The sequence below is a fragment of the Staurois parvus genome, unplaced genomic scaffold, assembly GCF_062004578.1.
Source record: "Staurois parvus isolate SC_StPar_1 unplaced genomic scaffold, SC_StPar_1.0 ptg000441l, whole genome shotgun sequence".
In the NCBI taxonomy this organism is placed as follows: Eukaryota; Metazoa; Chordata; class Amphibia; order Anura; family Ranidae; genus Staurois; species Staurois parvus.
The window spans coordinates 491,911-516,537 of record NW_028318237.1 but is presented as its reverse complement, the minus strand read 5'-3'; the positions used below and the strand labels follow the sequence as shown (position 1 = coordinate 516,537).

At 40.5% G+C, this 24,627-nt stretch overlaps 1 protein-coding gene across 2 annotated transcripts in view; it reads left to right on the top strand.

Moving 5' to 3' along the window:
• The window catches only part of PDE4B (phosphodiesterase 4B), a 545,522-nt gene that overhangs the window by 496,005 nt on the left and 24,890 nt on the right, over window positions 1-24,627 (top strand). For both annotated transcript variants that reach the window (XM_089687949.1, XM_089687950.1), the window contains one exon: window positions 15,516-15,628. In XM_089687949.1, the coding sequence (XP_089544075.1) occupies window positions 15,516-15,628 (113 nt within the window). The remainder of the gene's footprint in view (window positions 1-15,515; window positions 15,629-24,627) is intronic.

Here is a 24,627-nt window from a genome sequence, read left to right as displayed (position 1 = left end):
ATTCCTCCCAGTGACAACAACGATGGGGTGCTATTCTTTCCAACCAACATCTGACCCCCTGAAGTTTGAAAAACAGTAAACTGGCCCTTTGTTTCTAAAGTTGGAGACCCCTGCTGTAAGCTCTGGGTGGGCCCTTGGTGTCCTCAGTAACAGTGCAGGACTGCTGGTCCCGCATTGTACTAGATGATGTCAGTGCATACAGATCCCCGAAAAGAAGCAGCTTCTGCGGATTTGTCACGTACAAAGGAAGAAGCCTGCTGCAGCGAAAGATAAGATGGGTAAAACAGCATCACTGCAAGGGCAGTTTAGAATTTTCCGCAGAGTTCAGCTTTAACTTCTCTCCCGGATCAAATAGAGACTTCTGCTTTTTTATTAAAGAGGAACTTCAGAAAATATTACATTTGGTAATACTGGAGTTGTGTAAGCCACCTGGTTTTTTTTTTTTTTGCTATACTGTATGACAACAAAAGACTAATTTTACAAGTTCCTTCCTGTGGCTGAGCGCCAATAGCTCTGCTCAGACATAAAACATTTATTTTCCTTTTGGGCAACTGGTCTGGCTTATTTAACCCTTTTCTGCCTCAAATGTATGTCATACGTCGGTGGCAGCGCAGGGGTTTTACACACAATCCCAGCTGCTGTAGTAGCCAGGAGCGTGAGTATGTTACATATCACTAAACAATACAAAAAATGGCCACTGCCCCAGTCTATGACTGGCCTTCACAGCAAGGAGCACATGGAACAAAAAACAAAAAATAAAAATTCAGAGCTCTAACTTGCCAGCCAGCCTGCAAACAAACCGAATTAACCTGCCTAACAGTATGCGTTAAAAACAGGGGTTTAGTTAGCACACATTTGCAAATACATGCGTAAGCTACAGAGCCACGTCATGACACCCCATTATTCTGTAGTTCCTAACTCTACAATTTTAAGAGCCCCCATAGTAGAGGCACATGTATTTAACCTCCCTAGCTGTATGATTATGTCAGTATTTCTGTGCTCAAAGCGGTATATTTTTTTGCATGGAAAAATGTTGTTTTTTTAATTGAGGCCTGTAATTCTTAGGAATAACTCACTGAAATCTGTCCGAACAAGAGTCTAGTAAACATCCCGGGTAAGATAAAATTTGAAACATGAAATCATAAATTATAATATAATAAATAACCCTAAATAATAATAATATAATAATAATAAATTTAATTCAATAATGTAATCAAACCAAAAACACTGAAATTTGAAATATAGCGCCAAGTTCGCACATCACTGAACAAAGTCGCAGAATCGTTTTCAGTGTCTGATGACGAATTTCCCCCACGAATCATTATCACTCAATTCTGAAAGTGGTTATAATCTACTATCGCTGTTCTCTAGCCGGTCTAAAACCGCTTTTGACCTAAAGGGACGCTTTTTGGACGCCATGGACGTTTCTCAGTTTCCAGGCAGAAAGAACAGTAAAAATGCAGGCAGGGCGCCGGACAAAGCACTCGGGACAAAATGTATGTGAAATGGTTTGATACAGGAATGTTATACTATGAGATTTTAGTGTATTTAGTGAATGTCACTTTTTAACATTTTTAAATTTTCCGCCGGTTCCCTTCCCCATGAGTCCCGACGCTCGCAGGGAACGGAACCCGGAAGGCGGATGCTGGCATCGGCCAGAGGAGATGACCGGGGACACTGCAGGGGGGACAACGCGGGAGTGAAGGACAAGGTAAGTGATACAGGGATCCCAGAGCAACGCTGCAGTGTATTCCCGAGTGTAGCTCGGGGTTACCGCTTTTGGTACTGAAAGTTTACCCCGAGCTACACTCGGGAATACCGCCAGGGGGGTTAATGGATAGACCAAGGGCAGGTGAACCTGAGGGAGCGCACTGGACACCCAGCAAGTAGCACAATGGCAGCTAAGGTTTCCAGTGCACCCCCTCGACCAACAGTTCAACAGTACAAAAAATGGCCACTGCTGCAGTCTATAACTGGCCTTCACAGCAAGGAACACATGGGAGGGCGATGCATGTCAAACAACAAAAAAGAAAAATTCCGAGCTCTAACTTTACATATCACTAAGCAACAAATACCCCGCGCTACTATACCAAAATAATTGCACCAGCTTAACAAATTGTGCTGAAGAATGCTGCTGCTCAAAGTGAAATACACTAATACATAATAATAATTAATAAACACAGCACATTATAAATAAAGTCCATATATCTAGTGCTTCGTGATTATGTGCTTCAATAACAGTGTCACATGCTCTGAAAAATCCAATGTAAATATCCCGTGCCTTGGAACAAATTTCAACCGCGTGGTGCTCAGTGCTCCCTCCCCTGTGCTCTCCTCACTCACCAGATAAGATGGACTCCTAGCTTTGTGGGCTTAAGAGTCAAAAACACTTTTCTCTGGTGAGATGTGCTCACAGATGTTTCCAGGACTCAATGGAGTACCAGATCCATAGTTGTAATAGGAAAGGTTCAACCCGTCAATGTATTCCGTTTACCATCAGGTAGATACCAAAGGAAAATGAGTGTTCCTTTTGCTTTCCTATGGATCTTTGCACTAGATATATAGACTTTATTTGTAATGCGCTGCTTTTATTAATTATTACTAAGATACAGATCACCTCGCACGCCGGAGTGAGAACAATAATTCTAAGACCATTATGAACTCTAAAGTTTGGGGTGGTTAAACTTTGCTTATGGAAAATATAGGGTACTAAAGCTTGTCATCCTTTTACAGGCATGCACAATTTTAAAGCCTGACTTGTTTGGTATCTATTTACTGGGCAGAACCTCATCCTTTATTATTTACAAAAAACATTGGGTAAAACATTGCGTTTTTGTGCCCTAAAACTAAAGTGAATTGATATTTTTTCTGAAAATTTGCACTTGAAAAACTGTTGAGCAAATATTGTATCAAATATCATAATATATCATAAAAATTTAAGCTACCATCATTTTATTCTCCAGGGTTTTTGCTTTCAGACACTTTCTAATGTTTTAAGGCACGGGTGTCAAACTGGCGGCCCTCCAGCTGTTTCCAAACTACAAGTCCCATGGGGCATTGCAAGATTGACAGTTACAAGCATGACTCCCAAAGGCAGAGGCATGATGGGACTTGTAGTTTCGCAACAGTTGAAAGGCCGCCAGTTTGACATCCCTGTTTTATGGTATTATATAATCTACAGGCTAAAGTAATTTTTTTTAAACGTGTGCAAAATGCACAAAAATGGCTTTGGCAGTGAAAAGGTTCATTGTTATGATTGCTGGTACTTTTATTTTCTGGAGTGGCTCTGAGCAAGGCAGGGTGAGGGTTCCCTGGGTCCGAGTTTTTTTGTTCTGTATGTCTTTGAGAGGGAGGTCTCAAAATAAAAGATAACAGAACGTAAAGCTGAAGCCCCGATCAAGCACTGAGGAGATGGTTTACTAAAGGTAAAAAGACTGTGCACTCTGCAAGAGCAGTTGCTCCAGAGCTAAGTAATTGAGGGGAAGCTCTGCTGACTTTCATCATCCAATGTTGTGCAAGCAAAAAAATTTGTTTTTTGTCTATTTCCCTTGCATGTAATTGGGTATTCTTTGCAAAGTGAAGCTTCTGCTCATTTACTTAGTTCTGGAACAAATTTCTTTGCAGAGTGTAACTGCACTTGCAAAGTCTATTTGCCTTTAGTAAATGAACCCCTATATGTCCCTGTTGGGGCCAAGGCCAGCAAGGGTCAGGACAGGTGGTGTTCAGGCAGAGCTGTGTAGAATAGGTAAAAGCAGGTTAAACAAAAACAGAAGCCAGATGGGGATCAAATCAGAACAGCGGTAAAAGAAAGACAAAAACACTCTAAAACAATATCATGCAATGAACTATGAATCATTCTCACCTGTGGCTTCATTACATCACAGGTATCCATTTGTATGCTTCAGTACTAATAACCTCCAGCAGATGATGGAGGCATATGTCTGTAAACTGATTAGAAGTGGGCCTTGGGACAGAGATCTGATGTCTTCCTGTGGCTAACAAACAGCAGTTGGTAGTTTTTGACAGGTCCACATCGAAAAACTCTAAAGCAGCTCAGAAGGATAAAAATATGAATTAGTTTTTTATTATAATGGAACTAAACAAAATGTAAGTGACTTTGCCTAGGTTGTGGTGATGCCATTAGTCTGCTGCAAAAAGAGGAAGCATTTTCTCAATCTTCTTCCCCTCAGTGATCAGTCTGCAGCATTGTAACTTTGTAGCAACCTATATGGAAGAAAAAAAATATTCTTACCAAATATATTACCATATATTTGAAATGCTACAATGTTGCCCATTTTCAATATATTTCAAAATATAGTTCGATAAATATATAAATTTTTTTCATAGTTTGTAATATATAAAAATGTATTTCAACATGCAATATATATATATATATATATATATATATATATATATATATATATACTGCATACCGAAATGCACTTTTATTACAAAATATATGAAAAATATTTTTAAAAATACATTTCAAATATAGGGTATGTCTTTAAAAATACAAGTCTACATTTTTGGAATGCATTTACAAATATATGTAAAAATATATGTTAAAAGTACTTTTTTCTATGTTAAATTTTTTTTTTAAATATATATTTTTTAAATATAGTCTTCAGATTTTTTTTAATATATAAAAAAGTAATTTTAACATATATTTTTACATATATTTGTAAATGCATTCCAAAAATGTAGATCTGTATTTTTAAAGACATACAATATATTTGAAATTTATTTTTAAAAATATTTTTTAAATGCTTTGTAATAAAAAGCATTTCAACATGCAGTGTGTATATATGTATATATATATATATATATTGAATATGGGCAAAATTGTAGCATTTCAAATATATGGCAATATATTTGGGAAGAATATTTTTAAAATATATTTCAAATATATTTTTCTTCCATGTGGGAAGTCACAGTGAGAGGCTGTAGCAGGGGCAGACGTTTGTGAACACAGCCAAGAACAGCACAGGCACCAGGGTTTACATTATCTTTGAGCCGGCTCCTTAGTCCAGGAAGTAGATGGATGGTGCCTGAACAAAGATGGAGTCGTTTTTCTAGAGAGAAAAGCAGATGAAGACATAGTCAAGGGGAGTACTTTTATCTCTGTGGGAGGTGATAAATACCTGGAAGTGTTATACTTACACATTACTTATCATGCATGTACATAACATAAGAAATATATCTGTAGCTGGTTCCATGGACCTTTGCCACAAAACAAGTTATTTCCACCTGGCTCCAGCCCCCTCCCTCTTCCACAAATAGATCCATTTGTTTTTTGTGCTTTTAATTTTTTTAGTGACTGGGCAAGAATAGCATTGCACTCCATGCATGTACAGATTGGCTCTGCCCAGCCTTCAGGACCTATCAAAGACCTTTGTCCCATCCGTGCACACATCAGGGTTTTCCATGCGCCTGTGCAAAGACAACGCAGTTCTGGAGGTCCTGAATCTCAGGTTAAACAAATGGCAACCACTCCAATCTGTAACTGGCCTATGCAGCAAGGAGCACATGGAAGGGTGACACATGTCAAAAAACAACAAAGAAAAATTCCCAGCTCACTTACCAGCCAACCTGCAACAAACTGAACTACCCTGTCTAACAGCTCACGTTAAAACGAGGAGTTAAGTTTGCACACATTTGCAAATACACAGCGCTGAGCAAACTGTTGGCGCTATATAAATCCTGTATAATAATAATAATAATAATAAATACATGCATAAGCTGCAGAGGCCACTTCGTGGCACCCCAGTATTGGAGCTCATATATAATAATGGATAGATTGAGGGCAGGTATGCCTGGAGGGAGCGTTCCTATACCTAGGTGGGAGCCCTCCAGGCATACCTGCCCTCAATCTATCCATTATTATATATGTGCTCCAATTTTGGAGGCTCTCAAAATGTTTAGACTTAGGACTGCAGATATACTGGGGTGCCGTGAAGTGGCCTCTGCAGCTTACATATATATTTGCAAAGGTGTGTAAACTAGACCCCTTGTTTTAACATGAGCTGTTACACAAGACAATTCAGTTGGTTGCAGGCCGGCTGGTAAGAGAGCTGGGAATTTTGGTTTGTTGATTTTGGACCTGAATCTCAGGTTGTCTGCTCATGCGTGGGAAAACTTGGCAAGTGTGCAGATGTGCTGCTGGTCACTGCCAGGCCTCAAAGGCCAGCCAGAGTCATTTGGCACACCTGGGCATATGCCGGATTTTAAAAAATTAACGGGAGGGGGGAGTGCTAGCTTTACAGAAACTGAAATTCCTCTTTAGGGAAAAAACTTGTCTAAGTGTGGTTAACCACCTGGCTTCACACAAATTGGCTATATCCGATCTAGTATATGATACTGGTGCAGGTACACCAACCAGGACAGCAAATAGCGTAGGAGGGACTTGGATCTCATTGTGTTTATAGTCGCCAACTGCCAACTTTTATATTTGCCAAAGCTGAATGATATCCACATCACCTACTCTATCTGTTTATAACAATCAACTCAAACACACAGTGCGCTTATTCACCCGGCCCTGTGAGCCATCAACACGGATATTGGTCGGGAAAGTTGCAATAGGCGATGATCTGGTGTTGACATTGCGTGGAGGTTGCTCTTCTTGGCGAGTTTCGCCTTCTGGGTGACGCAGAGCCTGATCCTCCCTGACTCATCGCTTATTAAACTTTTTTCAGGGAAAAGAGTCGGCTTTATTGGTTTAACACAGATAAACTCTGGTGTAATACTCCGGGGAGGAGAAATCAAACACTGACACTTTTATTGTTCAACCAAAGAATAATAATAAACTCATAAAGGAGTCGTAGGAAGCCTGCTTTTCTTTTATTATATAAACATTGAGGCAGAGAGAGAAGATACAAATTATTGCAGCTCTGTAATCATTAAAGCATATCTAAACCCAAGAACAAAAAAATGGAATTGCAGCTTACCGGTCCTTAGATGTGGCCGTTGCATTATTTTTCCCTTTTCACATTTTATTCCCTATATTTTAAAGTGGTTGTAAAGGCTGAAGCAGGAGCGGACTGACCATTTGGAAACTCGGGCACTGCCCGAGGGCCTGGGGTCAGTAGGGGGCCCCATGAAATGCCCCTGGTACCTTTTTCATAGGCTTTTTTGAGTTTGGGCAAGGACACAGGGGCCCCATGATCCCCTAGTGCCCGGGGGCCCCATGAGTTGTCAGTCCGCCCCTGGGCTGAAGGTTTTTTACCTTCTATGCATGAAGGTAAAAAACCTTCAGTGTGCAGCTCCCCAACCCCCCTTATACTTACCTGAGTCTGATTCCGGTCCAGCAATGTGCACAAAAGCAGACCTCTGCCTCCTCATTGGCTGAGACAAAGTAGGGGGAGCCACTCTAAGCTGATAACCTGTAAAAACATAAATAAGTAAAAATACCATAAACAGAGCTCTCTAATGAAATACGAAAAATATCCCCAAAAATTAAAAAAAAAGACGAAATATATATATAAATAAATATATATATTCCAAAACAAAAATAAATAAATAATATAGACACTTCCACCAAAAAGTGCAATAAGTGAAAAATATCAATCCATAATATAATATAAAAAAATCAATTCATAATAAAGTCCAAAATCATTTTCTTCAAAGAGTTTCCACTACAACCGTGATTTACATTGTGCTCAACACCCCATCAAACTGCAAACTCACCAGATGCTGGTGTTTAATCAGCATTAAATCATATATCAATAGATGTGGAAATTCATCAAACCAGATCGACTCGGATAATACTAATCACTCATCAGATGGTTGATCCAACTAAGACTCCATCAAGGTAAGTATAATTCAATGCACCCGCTCTGAAAACAACAGATCCCGTGGTTGCGGTCACATGGTCCAGCCACGTGACCCAGTCATCTAGCCATTACAATTTGGCCTTAGGCTGGCCATACATTATACAATTTTCTTGAGAATTTTGCTTTAGATTTACCAAAAACCATATAATACGAGGTCAAACCTAAACAACACTTTCAATGGTATCCAATTGGGCAGGCCCTTGCATTACATAGTTGAAGGTAAATCTAAAGGAAATTGGGCAGAAAATTGTAAAGTTACCCTGCTTGCCCATTTTTTCAACTTTCAATACATTAACTTCAGGGACAACATGTTCACTTGCTGCCTAATATATCCTACCCACTTTCAGATGCCATTGTCATCAGTGTTATCAACTTTACTTTTCAGTAGTTATAATGTTATGGCTGGTTGTTGGTTGTATATGCTTTGTGCAGTGTTAATTTAATCGACGAAAGTATTTTCGTCATAGTTTTCGTCAGCTAAATGTTTTCAGTGCCGAAAACTAAACGAAAATAAAATTCGGTTTCAATTCAGATGATTAAAATACGACTAAAACTAAATCGAAATTTGACATGAAAATTAACACCGCCTTTGTGGCTGTTGAGGGAGAGTTTTAACTGGAAGTCTTTGTACTCGGGAGTCAAGCTTGAACTTTGCTCTTTTAGTAAATCCCCCCATGTACAGTTGTGCTCAAAAGTTTGCATTCCCTGGCAGAAATTGTGAAATTTTGGCATTGATATTAAAATATGATATGGCTGCAATCTTTCTTGGTCTACCTTGGCTTGGCTTGGTATCAAGAGATCCCCGAACTTTCCACTTCTTTGTAGGTGATTTAACAGTACTAATTGACATAGTCAAGGCTTTGGACACAGATGTGGGACATTAACCTCTAACTGGCATTTTGCCCCGTGTGTGTCACCTTGTGTGTCTGTACCAAGGCCAAACATTCCAGGGGGGGGGAAGCTTCTGATCCGGCCATTCGGGTGATTTCTGTTATCATTATGATTTAAAAAGGAGCCAAACAACTATTTGATAATAAATGGCTTCATATGATCATCATCCTTCAATAAAAGAGCATTTTTTGGCACGATCAGTCATATTTTCAATATCAATGCCATAATTTCACAATTTCTGCCAGGGTATGCAAACTTTTGAGCACAACTGTAGAGTGCTGACCTAGTTATAAATACAGGCGCACCTCGGTTTATGAATTTCATTCGTTCTGCGGGACCAAAACACGGTTTCTCATAGGCATGCATCGAAAACCAATCAGTCCGTTCCGGAGGTCAGAAAAAAGTTTTAAAAATGTCTTATCTGTTCAAAACTCTTTATAAAGTGCACTTTAAAAGCATAAATACTGTACAGGGACATGATTAAAAAAAAATTGTAAATGCATTGAAAACCAATTAATCAGTTCGTATTGCGAAAAAAAATTTGTACACCGAGCCATTATTGTCAATGGATTTTCATTCACAAACCGAAAATTACGTTAACCGAGGCGTTCGTAAACTGAGGTACGCCTGTAAATGAAATAAATTCTCTCCTTGCATTGTGATGTCAGAATGTCACACTCCATGTCTCTATTGCATCTCATGTCATCAATAATCAGTGCAAAGGGCTAAACCACAGTAAAGCACTACACCCAATCAGAGGTCATTGTACTGGTTATACTGGTATCAGAGACATTCTAATGGGTTTCTATGAGTACTGCACTTTGCTGTATTCTATTAAAGTGTCCAGTTTCATGTAGTATCCCCCATGGTAGCTGCTGATATCATGTTATAAAGTTCAGTGAGTCATTTGTACAGAATATGGACTATAGAAGAAGAGAAGGATCTGTGCTGAGCACTGGAGGGAGAGACGTAGAGAAGGGAACGCGCAGGGAACACAGAGATTCTGAACACAGTTATATGACGCTTACAATTCATTCACAGATTCAGTCAACTCTCAAAGGGCAGTCGGCATTGACAATGAATGGAGGAGACCCATAGAGTGCAGAATGTAATATAATAGATGATCTGTATGGGGGAGGTGACACATTACCAGTATGAGACTCCTTTGACAGATCAATGTTAGTTCAATCAACAGTAGGGTCAGTAGGGGGCCCCATGAGTTACCCCTGGTACCTTTTTAATACGCTTTTTTAAGTTTGGGCAAGGACACAGAGGCACCATGATCCCCTATTGCCCGGGGGCCCCATGAGTTGTCAGTCCGCCCCTGCTCCAGCACCATTACCAAAGGTGTGTACCTTCATATGGACCTGGGACTGGGGGAATAGTCTGCAGCAGCCTGTGCACTGATCATGGTTCAGATACTTTGCAGGCTCCAATTTAAAAAATAATAAATGCACTTTTTTTTTCTTAGAAAAAGTAGAAACTAAAGGCAATACTTTTTTTTCCATTTTGGAGTAAGGGAGGGTTACAACCTCTATCAGATTTTTTGCCATCTGTGCCCCATAAAGGCTCATGTACACTGCAGCTGATAAACTGACATTCAGGAGCGTTTTTGTGTTTTTTTTCAGCAGCTCCTGAACTCTCAAACATTTCAAACACCAAATACTTGTAAACGCACTTAACCGCATTTATAAGTGTTTGCATTTAGAAGCGTTTTTTAACTCTTCCATATCCAGATGCTGTCTGGAGCCTTTTTTCATCATCAGAAATGCATGCAAAGTGTTTTCCATGTATTCAAATGGACCCGGTACACCAGCGCAGTCAGTTCCAGATTTCGCGTGAAGGAAACAATGGTAGAACGTGCCGCATTATGCTCATGATAGGATCTATAGTGACTACAACCAGAAAAGACAGGTCATCTCAACACATACTGCTCTCTCTGCTTCTGCTCTCTCTATTCCTCTCAAAATGTCTGAAATAGTTAATTTTTTACTGTTTTTCAGTGCATTCTGGGCATTTGGGAAGGTCTCCTGAGGTTATCTTTTAAAGCGCTTCAAAACGCAAACGCACATAAACGCAGTATGCAAAGGCGGCTAAACTAACATTTTTTGACCTACATTTTCCAGCAGTCAGTTTCCATAATTCAGAAGAGTTTTCCAAACGCCCCGTGTACATGAGCCCTTAGGAAGATTCCCCTTCACTTCCTGTCCCATAGTCACAATAGGAAGTAAGAGAAAATCCCTTCAAAGTGAGGGGAACGCTGGTTGTCCCCATTAACCACTTAATGTCCGGACACATTCATCACCTTCCAGCCCAGGCCAATTTTCAGCTTTCAGCTCTATCACACTTTGAATGACAATTGCTAAGCCATGCAAATGTTTATCATATTTTTTCAGACAGAGCTTTCTTTTGGTGGTATTTGATCACCAATGGGTTTTTTTTTAATTTTTTGCTATATAAATGAAATAATACCGAAAATTTTGAAAAAAAATCACTTTTTGCTTAGTTTTCGTTATAAAATTTTGCAAATAAACAATTTCTCTTCATAAATTTAGGCCAAAATGTATTTTTTTTACAAAATTTTTTGGGGTAACAATAACTCAAACAAGTGTATATTATTTAGTCTGTGTGAAAGTTATAGAGTCTACAAACTATAGGATGTATATTTGAAAATTGATCAGTTGAGACCCTAAAATTCCAGACGCTGGTATGATGTATGGCAGTGATCAGGACGCTGGTATGGAGGTGATCAGGATGCTGGTATGACGTGTGGCAGTGATCAGGATGCTGGTGATCAGGATGCTGGTATGACGTGTGGCAGTGATCAGGACGCTGGTATGCGGGTGATCAGGATGCTGGTATGACGTGTGGCAGTGATCAGGATGCTGGTATGGGGGTGATCAGGATGCTGGTATGACGTATGGCAGTGATCAGGACGCTGGTATGGGGTGATCAGGACACTGGTATGGGGTATGGTGGTGATCAGGTTGCTAGTATGGGGTATGGCGGTGATCAGAACACTGGTATGCAGTATGGTGGTGATTAGGATGCTCATATGGGTTATGGCTTTGATCAGAACACTGGTATGGCGGTGATCAAGACGCTGGTATGGTGTATGGCTGTGTTATTGTGAGCACTGGGACAGGTGACAGGCTGGCTTCATGTTTATTATTGACTATAATGGGCAGTGATCAGGGACACTGAGACATTAATCAGGGACACTAGGGTGGCTTGCACAGCAGTCCATGAGTGTACAAGCAGCCTGACAGGCTCCCACAGTGAGAGCAGAGAAAAGTGATCTTTACTTTCACTTTCAGTGTTTACAATGTGATTGCTGTGATTGGTCACAGCAATCACATAGTAAAGGTAAAACACCATGTGATCGTCCAGACACAACTGTAATGTGATCTGATGTGTGCGAGCGATATACCGATCGTCAGGCTCCCGAGTGCGTGTGCATGTTATCCCGCATTGGCACAATTTCCTGTCCGCCATCTATAGCAATGGGTGAACAAGAAGCGGTTACAGATTTCCCCTCTATTCCTGTTCTGGTGATTTTCTTTCATGGTCCAGGATAAATCTAAACAGGATAAATAGAGAGGGGAAATCTATGTAAGGGCTTGCTTTTGTTTTATTTGGCTCCCATTCAGCAGGGGATCGGTTCACGGATCTTTGGGAGATCAGAAAGGCACCATCCATGTGCAAGGGCCCTTCTTCCCTAAAAACTTTATTTCAGCATTGCAGAATTCACCTCGTTCTCTAGGGACAGCAGGCTAAACTTTGTATTATCACATAGTGGGGTCAGAAGCCGGACGCAGTAACAATGTAACGCAGTAATGAATTAGAAATAAGCACATTACGACACTTTGTTGCTATTATAAATACTAGTAAATCACAAATCTGGTTGCACAGAGAAGTAGAACATTCCCCATCTCCTTTATAATCACTGTGTAAATGTTAAACAGCGGCAGAGCAGCTGCGGGTACCCGAAGGCGGAGGACCCGACGGTAATCAGTTATTAACTCGGAGGTGACAGTTCTGGCAGCACGTCCGTTCTTCTCATGTGATCTGAGACGGGTGAATATGAAACCCCCTTTGCATCACTCTCTCCATATACATGTGCTGCACGTTCTACGCCCTTCCAACACATGCTAATCAGACTGTATAACGTGCTGCAGGAGAGACAGGCGTGGAGCTCCGTCTTTCATGGCACGTTCATACTTCTTACTTTATCAGAACCAAAATGCATTCTGTTAGTGCTCAACGGGCCCACGTCATCATGCTGCACTTGCACTTAAGGTGTGCTAACTATTATAATATTCTGGACTATTGCTCCCTGTGGTAGCTATCTTTATGCTGGACAACACAATCAGCACTCCTACTAAATGACTTCAGAGAAAATCAGTTGCAGAGTAAAGCATCAAGAGATCATATTGATTCCCATGAATCTCTAAAAGGCGATGCACAGACGTTAAAGCGGAGCTCCACCCAAAAGGGGAAAGCCTTTGTCCCCCGTTCCCCATCAAGGATTGGCACCTTTGGGGAGCGGGGGGGGAGCGGGTTCCCGAATTTGATAGTTACCCTCTCCCACTTCCACTGCGATCACCTAGGCAATCGGAAGCGGAAGTTGTCCTCCCCCTCTCCCTCCCTGTAGTCTTCTGGGGCACGGGACAGGTCCCACAAGACTATGGGGGCCATTCACAAAGCACAGCGCTTCTCGCGCATGCGCAGTGGTCACCTGGCTGTGAAGCCACAAGCTGTCACAGCCGAGTGCCCACACTGAAGATGCCGGCACCAGGGAGAGAAGACGGCCGGTGAAACCAGCGGTGCTGAGGACACCGCTGGACCGAGGGACAGGTAAGTGACTGTATCTTAAAAGTCAGCAGCTATAGTTTTTGTAGCTGCTGACTTATTTTTTTCAGGTGGAATTCCGCTTTAAGAACAATAAAGGACAGTCACAGGGCTACTAAGTGGGATGTGCCAGATCTCTGCAATGAGACTAGTATTATTATTATACAGGATTTATATATTATTAATATTATTATTATACAGGATTTATATCGCGCCAACAGTTTGCTCAGCGCTTTACAATATAACGGGAGACAATACAGCAACAACACAGTTCAATACAAGGTGAATTTGAGGGCCCTGATCCTGGGAGCTTACAATCTAGGAGACTACTGCTTCATCACAGAGAGCAAGCTGCTGGCAGGGGGTAGGCTTTTCTACTCGGGCTGTGGCTGTTTTGGAAAGACAATAAACTGGAAGACATTGAACATGTTTTGTTTTGGAATGTATTTGTCATATTTAAACTTAAAGTTCTATTGGATGTTTCAAAAAAAGGCCTTTATAGTATATCCAAAGCCAAAACATTTTTTTTTCATGTAGTATAGGGTAGCAATTGGTTCAAACTGAACTCTGAGATAAGCACATATTGTCTAAATACATTCATCATGTGTATTCTTCTTGAATCTCAGTGTACTTTGTGTGTTTTTTCCAGATCTGTGCAGTATTCCAGTGTGAGACTTTCCTTCTGTGCAGGACCTTCCTGTAATACAGACTGCTCACTGCTGCTCTCTTTGTAGAGGGTGACTGATCTTATCTCTGCCTCCTTCTGCCAGAAAGCACAGCTTTGCTGCAGACGTTGGTGGAGAAAAGTCTTTCAACATGTCCCTTAGAGGGAAGTCGATTAAACAATCGATTCTGTTGAGAGGGACTGCCACACCACACATTGATCTAATTTTTTGGCCGATCCCGACCAAACCAGTTGAATTTTGATAAGAGAATGGCTAGCTTTAGGGTGTAACATGAAACATGGTCAGTACTCTGCTCCCCACCCACAAACACCCCCCCCCCCCCTTACAGAATCCGGGGATTCTACTCCGTGCCAGCTCCTATCATTTTTTTTAATTTACTGCGACTATGCATGGAGCTGCATCATCCATTCAGGAAGATCTATGAATGGACAGACTACAAGCCCCATCTTCCATTGTGGCAGGACTTGTAATTCTAAATGTAGTTCTTGCGCAGTGACTTCACCACTCTTGTGGTCCATTAATACTATCTCAAAAAATGGAAGGTTTGTACTTCAGTGTGGACCTGCAGCTGGAAGGATAGTCCATAGGAGCCAAAGCAGTGCACCCATCATCCACAGATTGCAGATGCTATACTGTGAAGGCTCAAATGCGAAAACGCATACATGCACATTTTTTCTTATTAATCAATGTGGGTAACTTTATTCATCTTTTGCAAAAAGTGAAATATTACTCTTTTACATTTCTTTTTAAATTATAAAAACCTTATTTCAGGTGTTTCCCACCACCATGTACATTGCACATAAGCCGTTGTGATTAAACTCTCCTTAGCCTCCTTTAGTAAGAAGAAAAAAGAGTTTAATAGGAATGAGAAAGTTGGGAAAGCTTTGCGTTGCTTCACCGTACCCTGCGGCCGCAGTCAGCGTCTGATTAATACTGAGATATCTTGTAAGCAGCTTCTAAAGAATGGCAAAGCTGTGCTTGAGATCTATGTAGATCAGCCTGTCAGGCCAGTTCCTCCTCCTAGTACAGAGGAAGTTTCTGACATCAGCAGAGAGCTGATAAAAAACAGGCAGAGCTGGGACTGAGACAGGAGTGTGCTAGTCACTAGTGAGGAAGGCAGAGCAGCAGCAGGAGCCCAGACAGCCCATAATGAAGGAGCATTGCTCTTCTTACAGCACTGTGTGTCTGAGCTGCGGCACTCCTGAGCCCACCATGCAGAGCCTGGAGCCTGACTACATGTCAATGTGCTTGTTTGCAGAGGACTCCTACCAAAAACTAGCTATGGACACCTTGGAAGAGCTGGACTGGTGCTTGGATCAGCTGGAGACCATTCAGACCTACAGATCAGTCAGCGAAATGGCATCAAACAAGGTGAGAAGAGGTCTCTTGGTTGGCTAAAAAAAAAGTTTTTGTTCGAAACTTGGGTTGAAAAAAAAAAAAGTTATGGTGTATTTGTTTAACGACCTGAAAACCAATTATCGTCCCGGCTAAACTTTCCCCAAAGAAGAATGCAGAAGGCTTAGAATGTAGATGATCCCCTTTATTGGCTTTCAAGCTTTAAGAATACCCTAGATCCCCTCTTATATACTTCTTTATTTATTGTATTATATTATTTATATATTTCTTAATGCCTAAAGAAGGGAACTAAGTTATCCCAAAAACCATAATAACTTTAATGACTTAAACTCCAAACCTTTTGCATTCTTCTTTGGAGAAGGCTTAGCTGAGAATGTCTTTCAGGTCGTTAAAAAAGAACTATCTTTATATTACTGGCCCGTGCATTAAGTAGCTTTACCTTTGGCTGTTGTAGAACTTCAAGTACCAGCAGACTTCGGATCCGTTAAGCCTTTTAGTTCTGCAACAGACGGAGAATCGAAAATTATACTGTTTAGCTGGCTAATGAGGTTTTCTATGTTCTATTTAAAACTAATATTTTTTTTCATTTCTTCCAAATATAACTGAATGAAATAGAAAGCCTTTATTGGCATTATAAAAACATACAACTAAATTTAAACGCTTCACCTCCAATGGTCCTACACACAACCTTAATCTTTTCTTTCAGTACAAGATTTTTTTTTATACAAATGAGTTCACCATGGTATCTTACACGATTGGTGGGTTTATTAAACAGGCAAAGGGCACTCGCCTACAGACATCAAAGAAACCTTAATGCATGATGCACACTGGGTGCTTACTAATATCCTTTTGAGTAGGGCTTGTTCACACCATGTCTGTTGAACTGCATTTCTCTGCACACTACCACAAATGTATGGTGTGAACAGTTGATTTTTATGTGCCCTGTTCATCATACATGTGCAGTGGTGTGCAGAAAAACACAGCTCAATGGACATGGTGTGAACAAGCCCTAAAACCTAGTGTGCGTAACGTGTCATGGTCGCTTTGTGGATCCTAATATATGATGTGGTTGCAGGTTTTAGTGGGACCAGGCAAGGTCCAAGATCCCTTGTGCACTTTACAGAGTGAAAGTTTGAGCCGGGCTCGTATGAAATACATAAAATCAGCTACAAGATTTTTTTTAAATTATTATTCAAACAATTGCATGTATTATTACCCAGTTTTACTGCCTTTCCTAAAGTGATCATGTAATATTTGATTTACAAAATTAAACCGGCATTAGATATTACTGGATTACGGAAAACTCTATGGTTGAATCATAAAGTGTTAAGTCATAATTCAAAAGAACAATAGGTGCAAATGTTCAACTTTACTGTTGGTTTCAGAGAATACGTATGCTGAAGTATAGCATTTTGCACATTCAGTATGTTCGCATAAGGGGATACAGCTAATGATGAGGGTTACAATTTATTTACAATTTAAATTGGTTCAAGAAATCAAACATTTCCTTGGTTAAAATTTTGTGCTGCTTTGATTTGGTGAACGTTAATGAAACTGATAGATTAGTTACTATGTATTTATTTTATATTACTTTCTGCTTTTAGTACAATTTTCCTTTTCCCTGATAATGTAATATGGTTGTGTCTCTGGTTTGTGCAATATATTTGATAGTTGTGAATAGCCATTTTACTTTACTTGTACTTTTTACAGATAAAACTGTTATGTGCCCAACTAGCTTCTGAACTCTGGTACTGCAGGAAAAGGAGTCTTTTGGGGCATATTGTGGATAAAATAGTAATCTTGATACTACAAATCCAAGCACTGCCCTTGTTCATATAAAAATGTGGCTCTCTAGTTAACATTGGCCACTTTGCAAAGCATGCTGGGAGGTAGAACTTTACAACAGCTGATTCTTGATGTGAACAAAGAAACTCCATACAAATATAGAGCCTTACTTGTAGACGTGAGCTCATCATTGCCCGCTCTGGCATATTTCATCCGGATCGGGCAATGGGTGCTAGGTTCATGGCTGGGGCAAGTAGTTGGTATGGGTTTTATGAGCTGATTGTTTCCGCAAAGATCAAGCTAGCATTGGTGGTGTCTGCACATGCTGCTTCACTGCAAACTTAGACAATGACTATACTTGTCCATGCAGATGGCTAACAGTTGGACTGTCATGACATTTGCTATCTTTTGTCTGTAGTTTTAGTGAAGTACTGTTGATGCACACTGGATGCATCTAATTAGCTTGTCTGTTGAGTTTTTGAACATTGATTGGATGTGTAGAGCCTTGTCTGGCCAAGCTACTGTTGTTTTTCCAGCTGCTGCAGAACAATTGCAGTGTGTCTTTATAGGTTATGATGTGACCTGTATTATGGGATTTGCAGAGGGGGCTACCTTAGACCACTGTATAATGCCCAAATTCTTTTGGTAAAGTGATGAAAAGGTCCATAGATTGTGCCACGTTGTATGTTAGCTGTTTGCCTGGAGTTCTGTTTTCATTTAGTTCTCTTGTAGGTTGGTAGTGGTCAGTAGGTAACACAACTGGGTGGCTTGTAGGAAGCCACTTTTAAATTAAAAATAGGAAACAATTTGTGGAACTAAAGAAAAGCAGAAATAGAACTTCTGTTCTGCTAATTACAAGTCAGCGTTTGTGGATGTGGTGTACTTTCTTCCTGTAAACATGTTCCCATCTTTTTCTTGTCACATGTCAACTTTACATCCAACAAGTTGCCAATGTTGCAAATGTAAGCAAAAAAAACTAATTACATCTAGTTAAATATAATCTTTTCTGCACAAAAAATATTTTTGCTCCAATCAAATGATTATGACGCTTTCTGAAATGCTGCATCTTATAGTAGGATATGAGTAGGTCACAGAAAACATGGATGAGACAATGGCCACACTTGGCAACATGTAAAGTGACAAAGGCCATTATTAGAGTTTATGTACACATAATGAAGTTTGGACAGCTTGTGCTTGGAGTGTGAATGGACTGTGCTCTTGCAAACGTTTCCATAATGTTGCACTGTTAACTAGTAAATTACTTAATAACCCATTGCAAACCTAGTACAAGGAACAATTTAAACAAAATTAATATATTTTCTGGTTTAGTTAAATTTCCTATCTAAGTCTTATTAATGTATTTAGAGATTCCAGTTTTGTACTTAATGATAGTCATAACTTGTACTCTCGGGCTTGTTACATCTTGAAAAACTAGGAATTAATACATGAACGTATAATTCTGGCTCTGTTTGAGGCAGCTGTATCAGTTGAGAAACCTGTGTCCATTGTATACAAGCTGGACATGGCTTCTTGGGTCTTGAGATGGTTCAGCAGAAAGATGGCTGTTAAAGGGTCAGTCCAACCAAATGGGATATTTTAATTATAGGTAGTGCCTTGTAAGTGGAGTTATCCCTTGGATTCCTATGCGTTTTGGATACTCCAAAAGCAAGATTTCCCTGATGTAATTACCAACTCCTGTCACCTGGGAGCTTCTGGTGTTCTTGCCCACCGTTGGGAGTTCCAGCACTCTGCATAATATAAAATATAGGGGAGTGGGTGTTCTTCTTAATGGACACAGTAGGTGTGCAGACACAGGAACCTAGGGTAGAGATCTCATCAACAGAATCCCCGAGAAAGAACAAATTGTGAGGTGGGGGGGGCTTAATTTCCAAGATCTACCTGAAAATGTTGGGTGTTCCTCCCATCCTTGTGTGTTCCAGCTACTTCTGTTACATTCTGCATTAAATAAAATTTATGGAGATTAAATACCCTTGTAATGAGCAAAGCGGGTTTGCAGACCTGTGAAGTCAGTGAAGCGATCAAACTAAAAGAAAAAAACTGTTAGTGTGTTTTAATCTCCAATATCTACTGAATACTAATATGTGGACTTAGTCTATAAAGTAGACATACAGCGTAAGACAACAATCCCATCCTGATCAACCTGCCCTTTTATGAGTTTACAAAAGTCTTGTTATACTTATATGCTGGGATCATGTGATCAGGTACCCCGTAATTTGGTCATATGATCTCATTGAGTGGGGGTCAGAGTTTAAGGAAAAATACCGAATGATTGTCTCTACCTGATGATCAGTCTCCAAACATCAGCTGTAGGTATGCAAAGGAGTATATTCAGGTGACTAAGTATGGGTTCCAGTGGCCTGTAAGTAGGTTGGCCACAAATGGACAGATTCTATCCCACATTTAGGCATTGCCTATGATGATCTGGAAAGGACAGGACCATGTAAGTCTAATCTGTGGCATGACAATGAGTGCCTTTGTCAGAAACAGACATTTGCAGCTTGGCAAATAGCTGAACACCAAAGATGTTCAACTCCAGCCAAGTTTTATTGCAATGACTGCACAACACTCACTCCTACCCAAAACTATGCCCCCAACATGTTTCACCCACAGCAGGGCTTAATCATGGGGATCTCCATGATTAAGCACTGTTGTGAGTGAAACATGTTGGGAGCGTGGCTTTCTGTGGGAGTGAGTGTTGTGCTGTCATTACAATAAAACTTGGCTGGATTTGAACATTTTCGGTGTGAGGCACATTATTTGGATGGTGGACTACAGTGGAGCAAAAGCAGTCTCCAGGGCCTTGGCACCCTTCTGATTGCCAGGAATCGAGGAGGATATAGGATGGCTTGTGAGTGGTGAAAGGGTTGGGTTCGTCTTGGCAAATAGTTGTTTACAGACTGTCACTAGAGAAATTCAAATCTTAATTTGTCTGTCATTTTTTGATCTTTTTGCATGTCTTATTAATCATCTTAAACTCTTCAGACCATTAGTAAACAATATGCATCATTTTGATATTATCTGGTACCATGGCATGCATGTTTTTGGTAAAGAGCACTGTCACTGTTTATACAGCCATCTTCTACATGAAAGATTGTCAGTTTGGGGCATCGTCCCCGATTCTGTCTCATATTTGTGAGCAGCTCTGGAATCTGATACCAGGAGGCCCTGAACAATGTGGAAACAGACAATTTTTTGGAATCCTTTAGATGGCTATTTGGAAAACAGGATGTTTTCAGCAAGAATGAGAGGAAGAGAGTGAGGAATGAGCAGAGCCGACAGGAGCAGCAGGACCCACTATCTCCAATAACACAGTAGAATGTGACCCGTCTTCCTGACCTCTGCGCTCTTCGAGCTGCCGGCCCCATGTTACCCCAGCCAAACTACGTCATGGCAGCAGCAGTGTGGGCAAGGCACAGCTGTTAAAAGTGTGACTCTTGTTTCCTGTCTCCTTCCTGACTTAGGTAGAAAAAAAAACTCCACAATTGCAACAACAAAAGCCTCTGCTCTCTATCCAGACTGTAGGGGATTAGCCAAATTGTTTCAAGACTTTCCATAGATTTCATGCAGAAATCTTTCAACATGGAAAAGAAAACACCCCGAGGGTATTGATTGTTTGGGAAGCCGGTTGGATGTCGACTGTAGTGAATTGGGGAATGGTCCAATTTCACAGTCTGGAACTTAGATTTGACCTCAAGCGTAGGGAGAATTTTAAGAGCTGCCATGGATTTTTTTTTTTTTTTAGTATACAGAGCCAGGTCTTTAACTATTTCAGATATATTCAATAGCTTAGCACAAAAACAATAGTAAAGGTAACTCATAACAACTTCTAGTCTCATAATTCTGTTCTGTGCCTTTGCATTTCACTCTATAAGAGAAGGTGGAGCTTACCGTGGGAAGAGAGTTTAATAATATTGTGGCATATTCACATGGCTCAGCAATTGGTGTTCCAAGAAAGTGGGCTGAATCGGTGAAACTCTGTGACAGTAGGGTGTGTCCCCTGTGTTTATGTCAACTTCATGTTTAGTGAAGTTGACTTTTAGTAAATCTATTCATCCCCCCTGATTGCAGGCAATGTGGGATAATACTTGCCTTCTTCCCCAGTCTGGTGATCTTTCCTCCAACAAGGTACCAAACAACTTTTTCATACTACGCATATGAACTGCAGCCCCTTTCCTTTCCTCTGGGTAAAATGTACTCCGAGGTATAGCTGGAGGCCATCATTATTACGGCAACCCCTAAAAATGAACAGGACTGTGGCTCAAAGGAGCTGGCTGGGATCATGTTGGAGGAAAGCTTGATAGATCAGGAAGGTAAGTATTATACCTGGTAGTTTGCAATCATGGAAGTAGGGGGATATTTTAAAAAAGAACTTCACTAAATTATCCTAAAATCATGAACTCAGACAATAGTATTATGGTTCCTTGACTTGAATTATTTTAATACTACAAAATATAGGTATCCAAAAGGATATTTTAAAACCAAGATTCTATCCATGGTGGCACCATCTTTCTGACCCTCTGACAACTGCTGTACTGCTTTTCCCAGTGTCACAGCTCCACCCCCATGATGTCATGTGACCATCTTTAGGTTAGCTATGAGGAAGGGGGCTTGTCCCCCGAAACGCATAAGCTTCCCAACCGTGTGGCATTGGAATAGGAGATGTGGTCTATGGCTGGAGTGGTTGTTCAATAAGCCTGTTTTTATTCATGTTTGTGAGTGTGCAATGCACTAAGCGTTTGCACCCTCTTGTGTGTGTTTTTTACAGAATGTTGAAGCTTGCCCAATCTTAGAAGTGTTGCATCGAGTAAAAGATTACTTGCCAAGGTACTACGTGAGTACCTTTGTCTGAGCGCTGGATGGTTTGGATCTTTCTGACCATCTTTTGTGCTTTGATTGGATGCGTCTAAAGAGGAAGGCGGTGACTCTCAGCCAATAGTCAGAAAGATGGCGCCATTAAAACCGTGATCAGGGTCTTTTACATCAAGTGACATTCAAAATTAAAGTTAATCTTGATTTTATAAACAGCTCTCTATTTTTCTTTACTCTTACATTTTTGACAGGAGGGGACCTTTAAGTAACGATAATGACACCCTAGAATGCCCCCTGTCCGCTGATGTCAGCACACACAAGAGTTAATAAAAAATACTGCAATGAAAGGCATAGGGTCAGGCTGCGCAGCTCACACTTCCAAGCGTCTGCTAAGCGCGCCCAAGCCAGCGACACCTTTGCTGGTTTCAATGCAGTCCTTATCCCCGGCCTCTCGGCAAAGTTTAAACACATAACTCAGAGAGTAACATGACAGCTTGGCAACTGTCTGCGGGATTTTATTTCCAGGGACACCAAGCAGAGGCCGGCACATGTTCCTTGCAGGATAAATACAGGTTTGTTCAGCTGATTTACTCCCGTTAATTAGCTTCTGGAGGAATGTGGAAAATGTGTTTGCCAGGATGTTAGGGAAAATATTTACCATCTCACTTCATATTCACCTTTTTTTTTTCCTTTCCCCCAAGAGCATCACATAGCACACATAATAAAATGTACATTTTTTTTAAAGGTATTAGGATACGACATCCGGAGCTCCAGAAAGGATTCTGGGTAACTGCTTGCATACACGCATCTTAGCATCCATAGCTCAGAGCTGTCCAGATATATATTATTATTATTATACAGGATTTATATAGCACCAACAGTTTGCTCAGCGCTTTACAATATAACGGGAGACAATACAATTACAATACATTTCAGTACAGAAGGAATAGGAGGGCCCGGCTCGTGGAGCTTACAATCTAAATCTTACAATCTATATATATATATATATATATATATATATATGTATATACAGAGAGAGAGACTGCAACTGCAGATTGGTATGAAGTTTATAAAAGCTGTAAAAAATACAAAATTTGTAAAACACCACCAAAAACTGCTACATAGAGAAATCCAAACACATTGGCAAGGGACAGGATCCAACAATGTATACAATTGCATTTACTGCAATCTATAACCTATAGTCACCAAATTCAGATTTAAAGATAATTGAGCTAAATACACAAATACATATAAGAGGGCTGTGTATCCATGCCGTCGTGAGATTTACACAGCTCTGCCATATAGCCCAGTCTTGTCTGGCAGGACAGAAGACCTATTACTCTCTGCTGAAATTCAAGTCTTCACTCATATGGATGTGGGTGTGCTAATACTCCTCAACTGCGGAAGGTCGGCATGAAAACAACGTCATTTTATGTTTTGATTGGAATTCTTCAGGAAAATACACTCAGATGATATTTTTTTTTGTAATATGTTTTTCCTTACATTTTTTTCCCCCGGTTTGAAAATTTCCTGGCGTCGTACATTCGGCTGCTCGCCCTTCAAAAAAAAGAAAAAACTATGACTAAGGTCTGTGATGACTTTGTCGCTCTGGATGTCATTGTCTACTGAAGTAGTCAGGAAGGAAACTGGAGGCATCCAGAGGACACAATAGATAGTTGGAACTGCGTAAATTACTTCCTCTGCGTTCCCTTAACATACCCAAAAAATCGTAATAAGGAACTAATTAGAAATTTGGCTGCTCCAGTTTCGAGGAAAAGAGAAGTAAAACTGACCAAGTTAACGGTTTAGTTTTCCATCAAGTGGTACAACAAACTGGACAGAAGCAAAGCAGATGTAACCTGGATTGAGTGTGTGGACATTAAACCTCATGGCTGCTCTAAGCCTTTACTAGCACTGGTCATGGGAAAATGACGTTATGGCCTCAGTATCACATGTGTGTTATCTAGGGAAGTCTGCCTAGAAGCGCCCACCCTTCCAGACTGACATACACCCATCAAGGTATTTTGATATTTGCATAAATCCTCCTAAGAGCCAGGCGCACTGCTTGTATCAGGACTGAGGGCTCCTGAGAGAAGTACTGAGGCAGGGTGCTGTGATGTTCTTAGGAAGCTATGTGCAGCACCCTGGCATCCCCTTCCACCAGCTATTAATCTGCCTGCATTTCTTAGAGGAGAACAAAGACCCAGTGATGACATCACTAGATCTAAACTAAGGTGTGCAATGAAAACAGAAAGGATTTGTTTAATTATTTCATTAGCATGTTGATGACAGGGAAAAGAGAAACCAGGGAAGTCAAAATATGAGCAGGTTAAACTTCAGCTTTAAATCGCATCTAAAGCCAACTAAAGTTTTAATTTTGGATATAAAACAACCTGTAA